The sequence below is a fragment of the Seriola lalandi genome, unplaced genomic scaffold (assembly GCF_002814215.2).
Source record: "Seriola lalandi dorsalis isolate HSWRI2012SDOR001 ecotype SW California unplaced genomic scaffold, Sedor1 jcf7180002054659, whole genome shotgun sequence".
In the NCBI taxonomy this organism is placed as follows: domain Eukaryota; kingdom Metazoa; phylum Chordata; class Actinopteri; order Carangiformes; family Carangidae; genus Seriola; species Seriola lalandi.
Genome location: NW_019525212.1, coordinates 241,592 through 258,694, shown reverse-complemented (window position 1 = coordinate 258,694; position 17,103 = coordinate 241,592). Strand labels below are relative to the sequence as shown.

The following is a 17,103-nucleotide window of genomic DNA, read 5'->3' as shown; positions in this document are numbered from 1 at the left end:
ATTACATTACTGTTTACCCACAATGCTACTGCCAGGATTTTTGATTAATACAAAAAAGACACAGCTCTGGATCCCTGTATCTTTTACTGTACCAGGTAACAAACTGATACCGATACTGATTTCCAACAGAATCCTTTAGGATAAAAATCTCAGACTTTCTATCGCCTTTAGTGTTTAGCTCTTTCAGGAATTTCAGTCGTTTTGGAAACATGCATTTCATGTCTTGCAAGACTTTCTTTCATCTTTATAAGAATCATCATGACGCCTTATTGAAAATCTAACTTGTCCTCGTGGCTTCTTGGAAAATCATGAAAAGGTGACACTGATTTGGCTTGTTAAGGATTAAATCTAAGCCCTTAAATTTATTCAAGCCAATTACCATCATACAGTTAGAGGTTCTATATAAAAGATACAGCACAGGTGTGGTTGAATGACTATTACAATTTAACGTTTATACTTTTTTCACAATTACATTAAAGAAAAATCTAGATTTAGAGAGATACAATCCTGCAGTATCAGACCAGAGGGGCTCTGTCTAAATAAATGTGTATTCACACAGAGCCTGACGCAATGTGGCATGAACGCAAACAAGTTAATGGAAAGATGCAATTTGGCCAGTGTATCGTTCCTGGGCCCCTTGGTATTTTTAAAAAAGGAAAAAATCTTTTTAATAGAGTTTTAATTTGGGGTTATCCTATTTTTCAGGTCTTTTTTTTTGGCTTTTTATTTGTCCTGTTGGTTTTATTGTTGTTGTTTTTTTTATCATCATATTATTATCATTATTATTAGTAGTATTATCATTCAATAATTACTGATATTACTATCTAAGCCAGTGAGACACAATGTTACAGTCTGAACAAAGTGCTATAGAAGGAGCTGTGTGTTTGAAGCAGGCTAGTCTAACCCTGATGTAAGGGCAGACTTAAGTTAAGAAAAACATTACATAATACTACTTTGGTATTTCGGTGATTTATGCGCATAGTTTAACTCTAGCGGTGGAGAAAATATCATGTTTCGGTATTCTGAAATTCCTAAAATATGAGCCTGACTTACTGGATCAAGCCTGACTTATACAATCTATCTGTGCAGACTGTGTGTGCCGAGAAAATGTGTGAACGTGTCTTTTGTGGTCTGAACATCCTTGATAATACAGACGTTGTTTCATGAGCCTGCTGATTTTTGTTTCCTATCAGTCAGGCACAGAGCTGCATTACATAAGAGTTTATCTAATACACTTTTAATACAATCTGCCAAGGTCTCGACCCCCTCTATCATGGCAGTTTCAGTATTTCCCCTGGCACTCAGACACCAACCAGTAATTTAAAGATTAAATAATTAGTGTATTAATTTATTAGGTCATTGACAGTAAACAGCTGGCAACAATTTTGATGATCATTTAAGTCATTTTTATGCAAAACTGTCAAAAATTCACCTGTACCTGCTTCTCAAAGGTGAATATTTACTAGTTTGTTTGCTGTAATAGTTAAGTCCACATCTTTGGATTTTTGACTGATGGTCAGACAAAACAAGATATTTGAAGATGTTCACTTGTGCTTCAGCAGATAATAATGGGCATTTTTTACTATTTTCTCACATTTTATTTACTAAATAATCAATAGATTGTTATTGAAAATACTGTCAGACCTACTGATAATGAACAACTGTTGGTTGCGGCCTTACAGTCCTCTGATGATGGTGATAAATTATTTGACACAAATAAAAAATTTGATAATTTAATTAAACCGACCAGACCAGAGCCACAAGATGGAGGGTGAACGACATGATAATATTCTAATTCAATGGTGCAAATTTCTAATAAATTTGTGATTAATTAAATTATGTAGAGCCAAGTGATATGAAGTAAGCATGAGGGATTTGGGGCCTTTAAGGATCCGGGGACCTTGGGCAGGTTCAAACTTTGCCAGGTTGGTAACCCAGCCTTGGGCCCACGTTGTCGCCAGTGGTTTCACACTATTCCAACAAAGACAGGTGAGAAGAAGACTACTAGCAAGTAAACACATATGTAAAGAAAAAGTGCAGAGGGGTAAATTAATGTTAACATAACTTTTGTTTGTGCGCAGGAAAACGCCCACAGGACATTAAGGTGAGCAGGTGACATCAGAGGTTGGGGTAAACTCACCGGTGGCTCTGGAAGTTCTGGATGGCAGACCCTCATCATCGTTACTCTGGATCTAAACGACAAACAACAGACTGGATTTTAAAATAAAGAAAAAAAGAACAGCACCTTCACTCAAAGAAAAGCCTGAAACCTTTCACTAACTGGCTAGTCTGTAAACAACAGCGTGGCTTTAAGCAGATACACTGGGTCAACATGCTTGTCCACCTACAGCAGCGGACTTTCGTCTGGGTCGTCAGCAGGTAAAATTGCCCTGAAGGTCCTGGTGTATTTACTCCATCAAGCAGAATCGTCAAACAGGTTTTCACCTTGGTTTTCCACTGACAGTCGAGTCAGAAAAGCTGTCCAACCATCAAATATCACTTTAAATCACACCTGAATGCACCAAGAACAGAGCCACGCCTGCTTTACAACAGATAAGTCAACCAACACTTGTCATTGTAGGATTGGGAGTTTTATGAACAGAGGAGAACATCACAAGTTCTTTGCATGGAAGGTGATTTACATGATTATAGACGAGCAAACATCAGAACCCTGAAGAACACTACATCTCTGTGTGGGAGGAGGTTGGATATTAGAACCAGAGAGAGCGCAGGAGAACATCGTACCTCCTCCATGTCGAAGGAGTCGGCATTTTCGGTGCGGAGCTGGGCCAGCTGCGGTGGGGCCAGGGTGGGCGGAGCTTTCTCTGGGGTTGAGGTCAGGTTCTTCTCCTCTTTGACCACCTGAGCTCCCTCCTCTGTTCTCTGATTGGATGACTGAAGGTCAGCTGACCCTGTTTGATGCTCTCCATTGGCTGCTGGTCCAGTGCCGCTCTGTTCAGGACTGATGGGAGGCCAGATGTTAGTCAACAGCAACAATACAGACTTGAAGTGCATTTACTCAAGTACTGTGTTTAAGAACAAATTTCAGGTGCTTGTACTTTAAGTATTTCATTGTATGCTACTTTATATTTCTAATCCATTACACTTCAGATGTAAATATTTAACTTTTTACTCCATTACATTCATCGGACAACTTTAGTTACTACATACTTTACAAATTAAGATCTTACATAAATGCATAACATTGTTAAATATTAAACCAGTGGTTTCCAACCTTTTTTGGCTTGTGACTCTGTATCAAAAAAAAAAAAAAGATAGTGTCTAATTTGGGCCTCTTGTCAGTTTGAGATGTCTAGGACTAACCTATCAGTTCCAACAAAAACCTACGCTCACTTGGTTTCATTTAAACATGTCAAATAATCCATCATTTCACAAAAAAGCAAGATTAATAGAAAAGTCCAAAAGTCCTAAAAAAAAAATTGTGTATTAGAACTTTTAGTCAAACTGCTTTTACCTCTTTCCTCTCCCATTAATCATCACATGGCCCCTCAGATTTATCTTGTGACCCTTTGGAGGGGCCTGACACCTAGGTTGGGAACCACTGGACTAAACTACCTAACTGTATATGAAGCTGCTACAATACAATAGTATTACTACAACAATAAAATGCTGCCTACACGTTGATGATTCAGTATTAACAACCTAATAACATTGAATATATATACTATAATATACATGTACCGCTCACAGGGGCAGGTTTTCTATGCAACAAATGCTTTTACTTTGATATCTAAGTACATTTTGCTGATAATACTTATGTTATTTTGCTCGAGTAAGATTTTAAATGAAGGACTTTTAGTTGTAATTAAGTATTATCACTTTATTGTACTGGTAATTTTACTTAAAGCTACAGTATGTAACTTTTTTCTAATATGTTTTCATTCCAAATATGCTCTAAATATATAGAGGTGCTGTCAGATGCCTCTGTAACCCAGAATCATTCAACAGCCTGGCAGCAGAGCAGAGATATTATCTTGTGATGTTTTTGAGTGAGTGTTGCCTTTCTAACCAATCAGAGAAGGCCAACGTCAGGGTGGGAGCTCGCAGCTGTCAATCAGTATGTGAATAATGCATATTGTAGCTTTAAGTAGATGATATTGATTAGAGTGCTTCTTCCACCAGTGCAAACTGCTTTAAATATTAGCTCCACCAGTACCTGTTGTCTGTAAGCCGATCTGTCTCTCCATCCCCGTTGGTTTCCTCGGTAACCGTCGCCAGGGAACAGCTGTCTTTTTTGCGGACATGTTTCTGGCTGACTGTCTCCCCCTGGTGGGTTTGGTCAGTGCTGCAGCCGTCCTGCTCTGAGCCGGCGTGTGCGTGACCGTTGGTGTGCGTGTGATCAGAGGATGTGTGTCCGTTCACCTGTGTGTGCTGGTTAGGTGTGTGTGTTTCAGGTGACTCGGGGGCGGCTGCGAGCAGGTTGTGTTTGCTGATGGTTTTCTTGAGGAGTTTGGCGACGTTCAGAGCGGAGTTGGTTCTCTTCAGAGGAGGAATCGACTCATCACCTCCCCCTTCTCCTACTTCTCCTCCTGAACGAGACAAGATGAAGAAGATAATGAGTTAAAGAACGAGATTTTGAGAGAGGGATAAAATAAAATTGTTGTACCCACGTCTCTAGTAGATAACATGTCCAATATGTTTCACAACAAGGCGGACATATTGTTACAGAAAGATTGTTCTCTAACAAACCCCAGCTGCAGATTTTACATAGCACTAATTCCTTCAGTATAGATTAATGTCATTCTCAACACAGTTTCTATTTTTTTTTTCAAGAAATACCCATCTAACCCACCTCTTAATTCCAGTTTTTCCATGTTTCTTTTTTTGCATTAACTAGAAATCTGGTGAAACTGGGAATAAAAGCATGTCTCTAATTTAACCTGTTCCGAATAGAGGCCATAATAAAATCACAATTTCAGCATTTACAGTAGCTGCCACGGTTACCTTGGTCCCTGGAGCTGATGCGTTGGACAGGCTGACCAGAGACCTGACTGTAGAGCTGGAAGAACTCATTAGCTACTGTGGTCAGGACCTCGATCTGACGGAAACGACCTGTGACGGACAGAAACAAAAATACAGTCACAAAGTGCTTCACAGAGACGATATGCAAACTACATGTAAAAACAGCATTACCTATTACCTTGTTTATGGGAGGGTGTTGTAAGTTGCTTTGCTTTGCTCTCTGGTTGGTGGGAGCTGTTAACACTGTGTGTTAGTGTGTAAATGTAAGAGTTGTTATTTCTGTATGTCAGCTAGCAGCAACAAATAATAAGAAAGACTCTGTGGCGATGTTTTGTGAAGGTATTCAGTATCAAAATATAGTTGGAAGGCAGCTATTATTTCAGTACTTTCTGTGCTCACATCATGCACAAAGTTGTGTTTTTATCACTGGTTGCTCTGGACCTAAAGGGAACATGGAGGTGAAGGCTACATTCAAAGATACAGTCAAACAGGTCGTATGTAGTTGGCTAGCTTTGTAAGAAGTCCAAAAATATTTAGTGAAAGCAGCGAGAGGAAGAAGCCAGAAACGAGGAGGGAGACCGTCACGTCCACAGCTGTAACAGGCCAATCACACTTGGGCCCTGTTCACACAGTGGACAGCTTTAAGTTCAGGTGTGATCGCACCCAAGACGCATTGAGGACACATTTGAGATCCGATCACTCAGACCATATTCACAGGTGGTCTGGGCCACACGAGGCCACATTCTTTTAGCAGAGTGAACACGAACGCCTCCTGGGCCACACTGAAGGACCGCCTACCGTACTGACGTCCTCTGCCACAGTCTGATTAGTCCCAACACTGTTTCATTATGAACCGAAAATATTTTACTATTTCAAAAAGATATTTCAGTGTCAAGCTGTGTGCAGTACATTGATTTGCTAAGCCCCTTCTTCCTGCTCTCTCTCTCTCTCTCTCCCTCCTTCACGGTCGGACTGGCTAAAAACAACAATGCATACATGTCTGTTTGCATATCGAGCAAGTGAGATCCAATCGCAAGTGGTCACTCGAGACATGTGGAGACACAAGCCAGGTGCGAACTGACGTACTTAGAGCTGTCCACTTGTGATCAGATCACTGAGGACGCATGTAAATACCAGGTCTGAACAGATCCTTTGTTTACAAAGCCAACAGCTGATGGAATAAAAAAACCTCATACGTCTACTGTGCCAACACTAATGAGGCAAAAACTTCTGTCCTGATGGAAGAAAACTCCTTGAGTAAGATGAGATGTTTACAGTAGGGAGCCTAAAGATTGAGAACAAAGGATTTCGAAAAAAGTTTAAGACCATTTCTTTGAGTGTAATAACTGGGAGTGAATAGATCAAAAGGCAGATTAGTTAAGAGTCTGAACATGTCAACATCCAGCTGCCAGGCAACGCTCTTCCCTCTCTGAGCCAGTTCACATATCTCTGCCGGTTGGATGTTTCCTGTTGTCTCTGAGCTGGTTTTTAAAGCACTCCCCAAAACACATCCATCTTACAAGGTCATTCAGTCTCATCTTCAGCCTTATGAGGACAAAGGAGTCTTATTTCATTTCAAACCGGAGTAAAAAAGTTAAGTGCAGTCCCAAAGGAAGTGCAAATTTTAACCTAATTTCCAAAAAAATAGAAAAAGAAAATGGTAATTAAAAGTCCCATACTGTATAAAGTTAGATTCCCATGTCTTTTTTTATTGTAAAACAGGTCTAGATTCTATATTAATGCTGTGAAAATGTCAAAGCACTCCACAGAGAAACGCACACAGCCTGTAAAACGAGGCGTCAGGACTTCTGGAACTTTGTGATGTCACAACAAAGCAGCAATGCCCCAAGCTCCGCCCACCCAGACCCACCACTCAACCTTGAAGGATTTGGTTTCTCTGGATGTTTACTGGAAATCTGTTTTAATTTTATTCAATCACTCAGAAAATAGTCAGCCAATCAGAATAGGGGCTCAGAGCCTCTGATCTGATTGGCTCACCAACCTATTGTTACTAGAGCTCCAGAGAGCAGATGTAAAACTACGTTCAAACATTTTTTTGTACTTAAAACAACAAATATATCTTCTTATGAATATCTAAACATCAAATAAAACACCGGAAAAGTATAAAATATAGGACATTTAATGTGTTTCCATCCACCACTCTTATGTAAATATTAGGAGTTGGGTGCATCGAGATAAACAGCTGATGGTGTTAATTCTCCATCTGAGTGCTATTACACCACTTCAGACAAAGAGGACACAATGAGATGGAAAAAAGAGAAAGAAACCTCAAACAAACATGAAAAAACATGTTTCAGGTACTTATTTGGATTATTGCGTCATGTCCAGCATTTCTACACAGGTTTTTTTTAATACACAAATTGAAAATGTGCATAAAAACGGACAGATGGAAATGCTTGAGCTGTCTCTAAAACCACTATATGGTGCAATAGATTTATATCTATAAATTAACTTTATAGATATCTATATATATATAAGTGTTTATTATATAGGAAGTAATGAGAAAGAGAGTGAGTTCAGATACACACAGACTTAGGAAGATCACTGCTCCAGAAAGAAGAAAATAACACTTTATTCACAAAAAAAACAAACTATTATTGGAAACAGATGAAATATCTTCCATCCCACTGACAGAGTCCTACACTTGTTTGAAAAAAGAGTTTCGGATTCTTTAAGTTTCTGCAGTAAAAGACTGGGGAAAAAAAACGCTTCATGTTGGGACTGAACACAGACGTCAGAGCCACTCCTCCCTCCTTCCTTCTTCTTCTTCTATGGTTGTGTAAGTCGAGCTGTCAGTCTCGTCTTTAACAGGATGATGACTTGCATACTTTCCTTCCTTCCTCCCCTCCTCCTCTCCATCGCTCTGTGTCTAAATACTTGTCAGTCTGTTATGAAACACAGATTTCTGTCTTCTCTCTTTGGCTCTGTAAATTCCCTGTAACTCTCTCTGATGTTACAATATCACCTGAAATAGAGAACATGCCTACTCTCTCTTACTGTCTCACCTCTGACCCCATCGGGACCTCGTAACTCCTAAAAACAGATCTGTTGGTTGTTAAATTTTATTGTTGAGTTACATCACTGCTGTCAAAATATAGATTATAGAAGGACTGAAACAGAACAAAGATCCAGAAGTGAACTGCGGATACTGTGATTACATACTATGCATTTTAACCACGAGGCCACCAGGTCGGCCAAAAATCAACACATCTCCACAGTAAAGAACAGTTGTACTGAAAACCTGATCTGAGCCGACATTTAAAAAAAATACATACATACACATAAGCTACACATGTGTGCACATCCATGGGTCGGAACTGAAATAGGTAATTCTACAAACTTTTGTTGCCAATTTGAAAACATGCAAACGAACGTGGGCTGAAAAGTCTCAAAAAAGAAAAAGGCTCAAGTTGGAGCCCACAGCCCATAACTCACTGAATCCACAACTCTGCAGCTCTACGGAGCTTTTGAGCCCTATTTAGCTCCTTGTTTTGGTTGGCACATTTGCTGTATGGTTCAGTATTAGTGCGTTCATTAACCTCATTTCCAGCTGCAACAGACAGCTGTTTTCAGAGAGCTCTTGATAAACCCACAAACAGCAGACAGACCAAGTTAGTGACAAGCTGGTGAAGACGGTGGAATTGGCAGAGACAAAAACTGGAGCTAAAAGTTGAGTGAAAACTGGACTTAGATTTATCAGGTGGACACAAACACAACTCCAATGTGATAATAATGTTGCTCTGTGTCTGCTAAACGTATTAAAGGGCAACTACTTGCTAAAATGTTAGCCGTAACAACTTTTTTAAGTTGATAAAATGTCCGAGTCATGCTCTCAGTTTATTCTGCTGCCACCAAATTGCCAAAAAAAAAATCAATTGTTGTACCTTTAAAACAAGCTAAAGGATTCTGAAAGAAGCTACAAGAAACAAAAACATAAAAAACCTTGACGTTAAAACACATATTGAACAAATTATTGTATCAACTAGTCAGTCGAACAGACAATCGTCCAGTTATTTCAGTCACATCTGCATACGACTACAGAACATGAACCTCTTATTACAGCAGCCTCGTGTGACGACAGTAATACTGTGTGAGTGTGTTTCCTGCTGACTGCTGACTCTGCACTAATGCTCATTCTTAGGATCCTAAAACAGGAAGTGAGGAATAAGAGAAAACGACACGTACTCGCTCTTTTTTCTACTCCTCATCCCAAGAGATTCTTTCAGATGGTGAGAACAGGGCTTACATAACAAACAACAACACACACACACACACACACACACACACACACACACACACACACACACACGTGTCTGGGATCCAGGGAAACGATGGGACAGTATGAGAATGTTCTGGAAAAGAAGAAAGATTCCAGGAACCACAGACAGACCAGAGACTGTTAAAGGAGCAGTTCGCTTAAAGAAAAAAACACACGCGGATCCAGTTCTGATCGGAGTCGATGCAGCTAGTTTTAAACCAGACATTTACAGCATCAGGTTCAACCAACATCAGTATCAGTATGCTTCAAGATAAGTGCCTGTCAAACAGCATCTTAAACCTCTCCCCCGCACACACACACACACACACACACACACACACACACACATTTTCAGTGTCAGTTTCCAAAAAACGACAATCCAACATTCAAACTCCCTTTTTTTTTTAAATTCAGTTTGACCAGGTGTGCAGAGGTGAGGAAGTAACCAGGACTTGAATTTTCTCCACACCAGTTCTCCAAGAGGTTCAACACTGTGAATACCCTGGAGGGGAGACTGTCCAAAAATATGTACAATTATCCTCACAATTATCCTCACTTCAATGATGATCACATCTCGCCCCTCTCTATGAAAGCCAGCTTTTCATCCCACCTTAAAGTGTGGTGGTTCAGAAGAGCTACGAACACTACAGACTGATCTGTCTCTGAGCACACTGTCGCCTTTAGTAAAATGTACAGTTCGGTGCATGTTTAGATTCTTATCCATCATGCAGTACAATCAGGGAAACATCTGGCTGGTGCCAAATACATTCTGAAGAATAACAACAAGCTCAAACATACAGCCAGAGTCATAAGAACCGTCTTCAGAGACGAGTCTCGCAGCAGATGGTCTGAGCTCCTACAGAGCCCTGATCTCAACATCACGCAGTCTGGGATCACATGAAGAGACAGAAGACACTGAGACAAGTTCTCTAAGATACTTGGAACAACATACCCACCAAGTACCCTGAAAAACTGCGTGTGTGTACTGAGGAGAACTGATTTCGTTTTTCTTTTTTTATGTTTACTGCACTTTGTGTTTATTTTTCGTGATTAAACATAAGTTTTAAAGTAACATCTAATCATAAAGCAATCTATGATGTCTTTAACGGACCTGACAATCCACTGTTAAAGATCTTTTAAACAATTGTTCTGGCAAAAGTTTTAATTGTTAGAAAAATAAAAAAATATATGATCTATATTGCTATAGATCATATATATAGATCAGGAGATCACAGTTCTCACAGGAGTTTTTTTTTGAGGGAAACACTGTATCTGTATCCAGCACAGTCCATGTTACTTCCACACCACAAACGAACCATGCTAGAGTCCAGTTGGAGGCAGGCCAGGACTCTCCAGGCGGTCCAGGCCGGGTTGCTTAGTTTGCACCAGAGTTCGACTCAGAACTTTCACAGCCCAAAACAAACGGAACCAAATGGACAAACACACCAGAGTTTCTTACGACCGACCCAGATGTATGTCCTGCTTTTTGGGCCGTTTGTCCCGCCTCTGTAGGATCCTGCACCGCTGCCTGCCACCATCTTTCCTGATGATAACACGGAGGGGCACCAAAGATGGATATTTTCTGCACATAGTGCGTTTGCATGATCGAAGTTAGTGAGTCAAAGCATTCCGACAGTGAACTAACTCCTGCTTTCTTTTTCTCTCAGCAGGCCCTTTGATGTGTTTTTGTCATCATGAGTTGTTTTTCTGCCCATCAGACTCTGGTTCCCCTAAACATTGGCTCTCGTCTCTCCTCCTGACTCAGTTCATCGAGCCTCAGTGGGCATGCCACCAAACAGCTCGTGACTCATTTAGTTGTTATCTGCAGATAACAAGAAAATTAGGTTGTGCTCCTGAGATAAGAAGCAGTGGGAAACAATATGTATGTATGAGCAGTCACGCCCGTTCTCAGTGTACATAACGCACAGCATCGGGTTGTTTGTTTTAGACATCTATGGCACAGGTTAGTACCTCTGGTGGACTTTGACCAACAGGAAAATATTTTTATTTTCTGAATCCCGAACAAATGGCAAGACTGAGCAGAAATCAGTTTGTTTACCAGTGACCACCTGATCAATTCATTATGTTTTTCTGTGGCCTTTCAAGTATTTGGACAAAATAATCAAAGAATGAATCCATTGACCTTATGCGTTTCAGTAACAAGGAAGTTCTACGACTCCGCTGTTTTGTGTATGAACTTCCTGTCTGCACCAGGGGTGGGAATGTGTTGCTTTGTGTAAGTGAACATCTGCTGCGTGTGATAATGCTGCAGTGGCATTTTAGCAAATATATAACCAGTTACACAATAAAACATCACAGCGTGAAGGGCAGCCACAGCTGGAGGAGACTGAGACACATTCATTCACAACAGTCTGACAAACGTCGACTGCACACTTGTGAGAGATGTCTCTTCTTCCTCAATGTGTCTCACTGTGGGTTAAATAACTGGTCATATATTTACATAGTGGAGCTATTTAGATCATTCTTCCTACACAGAGCTGGAATCATGTCACCGTTACAACAGTCACAGCGACGGGTCAGAGTGTGTTTTATTATGTGTAACTAACAACATGACATCATAACAGACGTCTGAGTGTTGCCATTCAAAAAAGTGTTGACACAGAGTCACAGTGGAAACTCATTTGATTAGTTACACTGTTATATTGCACCATGACATGGGCTTATTACTGTTTAACAAGCTCAATACTGTAATTCATATTTTCAATATCAACAGAGTGAAAATTTTGTGGAAATGTTTTTGTGAATTTGTTAATTTGTGACAAATGCAAATGATGTCAATAAAGTGATAAGTGGACCATCTAGAAATGTTTCACCGTAGAAACATCAAGCTGCTGCTGTAAAGTAAGTTAAGCTGGAAAAGGTTGTCTTTTAAATCTATCTGCGGTGCGTGTGGTGTTGTCAGGCCTTATTTCCTCCTCAGAAATGTTGACATGTGAGAAATGTGTAGTAGGCTGTGTGAACTGATCAGGGTCAAGATCTTTCACTTGTATTTACTAAGGACAGCAATAGCACCTGGAAGTTAAAAGATAAAAGCAGAAATGGAACAAACAGCAAAACGGAGTGGCCACAAATGGACTGAAAAAACCAAGAGAGCAGAGATACAAAGTCCAGTCAAAACCAATTAATACTGTGTTTAAGTAAAAGTGTTAAGACCGCTTGGCTGACCAACACTCATTCACTGCATTGTTTGTTTCAAACGAATGATGATCAGACTGGTTAAACAGCCAATGAGGTGTAAAATCAAACTTTTGCAGACCTGATGTACTTTCAGCTACGGAGTGATTCATCTTCTCACACACAGAGGATCCTTGGTTAAGTCCTTTTTTATAGCACCAAAGCAGTTAAACTGTCAAGAAGAAGAGAATCAGCCGTGTGTGTGTGTGTGTGTGTGTGTGTGTGTGTTTAATTACAGAGCCCATACCTTCATGCAAACGAAGGTTAAAAAACAAAAAGAGACCAGGATGTTAGCAGAGCAGGTCTCTCTGTCCATGTGTGTGTGTGTGTGTGTGAGTGTATGTGTGTGTATGTGTGTGTATGTGAGTGCGTGTGTGTGTGTGCATGTGTGTGTGTGTGTGTGTGTGTGTAATTACAGAGCCCATACCTTCATGCAAACGAAGGTTAAAAAACAAAAAGAGGCCAGGATGTTAGCAGAGCAGCTCTCTCTGTCCATGTGTGTGTGTGTGTATGTGTATATGTGTGTGTGTGTGTGCGCGTGGTGTGTGTGTGTGCTGTAAGTGTGTGTGAGAGTCTGAGACAAACAGATCTTTGTCCTTGCCGGCAGTGTTGTCCAGGCAATTGGCAGAACAGCTAATATGGCTGAAGGACCCCACAAAACACCACAATAATACTGGGAACAGGACACACACACACACACACACACTCTTTGAACTTCACTTCCTCTATCTACAGTTGCAGGACGTGAACCTCCGAGCCTCTCATCACTAACACGGTTAACCCTCCACCTGCAGTACAGAGGTGTTCGCACATTGCCACCCTACTGAAACTAAAAACACACTGTAAACAGAGTAATGCAGACATTGTGGAGGCACATACTTGTCAGAGCGTAGTTGGGGTTCTCCAGTTCCATGCGCTGCAGCTGGGCTCCCAGATAGACCTGCAGGTCAGCCACAGGAAGTGATGTCATTATAAAACAGTATCAGTGAGTAATTGCACTGATAAGTCGGGCAGCAGACTCCAAAAAAGTAAATCTGGTCTGTTCTCACAGGTGAAATTTGTGACCATTTATGACCAAAAATGTGTTTCTCCACAGCAAAGGCAAAACTAACACCTTGACAGATTCTCGAAGGGAGTTTGTTGGTTTTTAGCCGTGCTAGTGCTGGTCCACAACTTTGGTCCAGATATTTAAACACCTACTGAATGGATTGTAATGGAATTTTGTAGAGGCGTTCATGGTCCCCAGAGGATGAATCTTAACGACTTTCATGGTTCTCGGACTTATCTTGCGGCACCACATGAGGGTCAAAGTTTTCACTCATCCACTGAAATATCTACACATCTACAGGATGGATTAGCACAAAGTTTTGTACGGATATTCATGGCTCCCAGAGGATGAATCCTAATGACTTTGGCGATCCTGTGAGGTTTACTCTACCGCCACCATGAGTTATACATCTGTGGTATTTTTGTGATATGTGTACAACATTTCCTTGTCATGAAATTTGCTGTTGGGTGACTCTTCATCTAGCACCATCATAAGGTCCAACTTTTCAATACTGTACTTCAGTTTATGACCTTTATAAAATTCTCATTAGCCTCAGTTGTACTTTGTGTTTAGTGTATTTAGTTTAGATAGTGAAATGGGACTGTGCAGTTGTGTAGGAGTGTGTTACAGTGTAAGATTGCTGTGCTAGAGTCACCGGGAGTTTACTGGTATTTGTGTTGCGGTCGTCTGCATTTCAAAAAGCTTCAAAAAACAATCTAAATTAAATCTGAAGTTTGTTTCCACTGTTTTCACACTGCTGTTGTCGGTACCTTGATGTCAATGCCTCGCGCTGTGGAGGAGTTGTTGAAGAACCTGGAAGGAACCTTCGAGGCTAGGTCGGGTTCTTCTCGACCAAAACCAAGATTTAAGAGGATTTCCTCAGGGTCCTCCTCATACAGGTCCAGCAGCTCTGACACACTGTGGACACACACACAGACAGTCTCTCAGTCAGTAAGTCAGTCAGCCAATCACTTAGTTAGCTGGTGAGTTAGTCTGCTGGTTAGTTTAGTCAGTCTAACCACAGGGTAAGGAGGATCTCCTCTGGGTGCTCCTCTGACTGCTCCATCACCTCTGAAACACTACGAAAACACAGACAGGCAGTTAGTACTTTTCACACACAGCTTTCTGTTAGTGGGTTAGTCTGTTAGTGAGATAGTTCATTATTTAGTTAGTGAGCTAATGAGTAAGTGTGATGCCTCCGCCTCCCTGGAGATTGCAGCAATGCTTTGCCCTTCCCAAGCTCCTCAGCAGCCCCACCTAGAAAGGGTAAAGACCAGTAGAAACTTGACCAGCACCAGGCAATCAGTCCCTCCAGGATCTTGAAAAGTTGTTTTTGTGATTATTGTGGCCAACAATGACCTAAAGTGGAGCTCATTTTGCAGCGGCTTTAGAAAAATGCAACCATTGTTGGTTATTTTGTCTTAAATTGCAGTATTATTAAAATTGCTAGTTCCAGTGAGAGGGAAAATAAACTTATTGTAGGGATTTCTCTGGATTTCTGGAATGTCCTGTTTATGGGCTTTTTATGGGCTTGTAGCCACTAGCCTGAAGCTGGCTACCACTACCAGCCTCTGTAAGTAGTTTTTCTCCTGTATTGACTCAATAAGGTAAAACAATGCTACCTGTCATGTCATGTCACCAAAGGGCTCCATAAAACCATAAAAGTCTTTTAGGCGTTAGATCAATTGGAGAAGTCATGCCGCTGCGAAACACAGTCTGAGGGTAAATTAATGGAGTGGTGCCAATAAATGTATAAAAATGAGATCTGATCTGTAACATTGGCACGCATTATTTGAGTTTGGCCATTTTTATGTGGAAGAATTGTGTGGATTTAAAAACATTGCAATTTGTCAAACAAAGTGCAGGGACTCATTTGCATAAATTCTTGTGATAACAAGATCAGAGATTCCTGGAGGGACTGCATGATGAAACCTGGGTTTGCATTCAGTGCTGCCAAGATAAAGGACAACTTGTTTTATTGGGAAAAAAGTGGTGCAGTGAAGATAATGTACAGTATAACATGACTGCAACGAGTGGCTAATGCAGCAGTGAATAATTCCAGCTGTTTGTCCCCGTCCACTGACAGTGAAGGATGAGATGTATATTCAAGGACAGATTCACAATTTTTCATGTCTAACTTAAAATAATATGAATCTACATGAATATTGAAACAGTTTGTTCTTGCTATAATCTTTCCTCTTATTCAAACTGGTAATTAAAAACATGGACTGGATTCAAAAGTTTTTCTGACGCTTACATTAGGCTCCTGTTGGCTGAGTCAGACAACTAAAGGGGATATCTTCCCAAATAAGTCAGTGTTTCCCTGTTGAGCTGCAGTGAAGCCACAGATTGGCTTCTGATAAACTTGTGAATACCTTTTTGCACAGAAGAAGGACTGTGGATTGTATCATCCCTAACTTACAGTGAAAGCACATTAGGAAGGGATATTATAATGGTCAGTGTGAACAGAAGGAGCAATTACAGCCAGAAAGAACTGTTTCGATGTTGATATGGGCACCTGAACATTGTTTTAAGACAGACTTGAATAAGTGTGAACACATCCTTCAACGGAGCTGAAGTGGCTCCCTGAAGGACTGATGTCTGTGTTTTTATACGTCACTGCTCTGTTGGCTTTTTCATCCTGACACACACAGAAACAAACCTCTCAAACCTTGTATCAACAACATACAACAGAGGATGGATTACCCATGATGCACCACCCACAGCCCATTATGAACCATTACGCACACACAAACCCTGGCACCCATAGCCACACCCCCTGCCCACCCACTCCCAATGAATCATCCTCCCAAAACAGTAATATCCACCACAAACAGTTAGTTCAACTTTAAATCCAAACACAAATTACAAACAAAGATAAATCCTGCTAGTTTGTTGACCCGCACCTACTTTCTGTTAGAGCAGTGACACTGTGAGCTGTTGTTATTATTCAAACCAATCAAAGGAGCCCTGAGACAAGTCTTTACTGTTGTAGGAAATATACAGTAAGAAAGTAGCTTCAGTTAAATACTGAGAACATTTCAGCCAGACACAAACCACAATTGCTCAAATCAACTGTGTTAACATCTTTATATCTTACATGCTCTTATGTGAGTGGGTCCCAATGTTTTTTGCTTGTGACATTTTAAAATGAAGTATTGTGTATTTGTGACTATAGCCCAACCCATACTGGACTTTTAAGGACCAAACAAATGTCACACATAAAAAAAAAAATCAGACAACAAACTTTTTTTGAGTAAATAAATTTAAAAACAGTTTGATTTTATGAAAATCTTACAGATCATAAGTTATTTTCCTGCTCAGATTGATTAATTTTGGGACCCGAGGAGGTGGCAACTATCTGTCAAATTACAAGAAAAACATTTTTCTACAGAAAATTAGAAAAAAATATTGTAATTTTGTGCAAATTAATTATTTCTTTATTTTACTTTTTGTAATCATCTTCAGACCCCTTGGTGAAGAACCACTGCTCTACATCCACGTGCACCAATAACAACACCTCTGGTTGCTTTTTAGTCGGCTACAAACGACTTCTCTGTATTGTCATTCAATTGGTTTGAAGCTTAATAACAGCCCT

General features: G+C 40.4%; 1 protein-coding gene across 3 annotated transcripts in view; it reads right to left on the bottom strand.

Moving 5' to 3' along the window:
- The window catches only part of itprid2 (ITPR interacting domain containing 2), a 43,622-nt gene that overhangs the window by 8,161 nt on the left and 18,358 nt on the right, over positions 1-17,103 (bottom strand). For 2 of the 3 annotated variants that reach the window (XM_087177872.1, XM_023420883.2), the window contains 7 exons: positions 14,525-14,584; positions 14,276-14,423; positions 13,337-13,397; positions 4,966-5,073; positions 4,178-4,550; positions 2,746-2,962; positions 2,141-2,192 (listed from right to left, as the gene is read on the bottom strand). In XM_087177872.1, coding sequence (XP_087033998.1) covers positions 2,141-2,192; positions 2,746-2,962; positions 4,178-4,550; positions 4,966-5,073; positions 13,337-13,397; positions 14,276-14,423; positions 14,525-14,584 — 1,019 coding nt within the window. The remainder of the gene's footprint in view (positions 1-2,140; positions 2,193-2,745; positions 2,963-4,177; positions 4,551-4,965; positions 5,074-13,336; positions 13,398-14,275; positions 14,424-14,524; positions 14,585-17,103) is intronic. The other variant, XM_023420881.2, reaches the window with a different exon arrangement.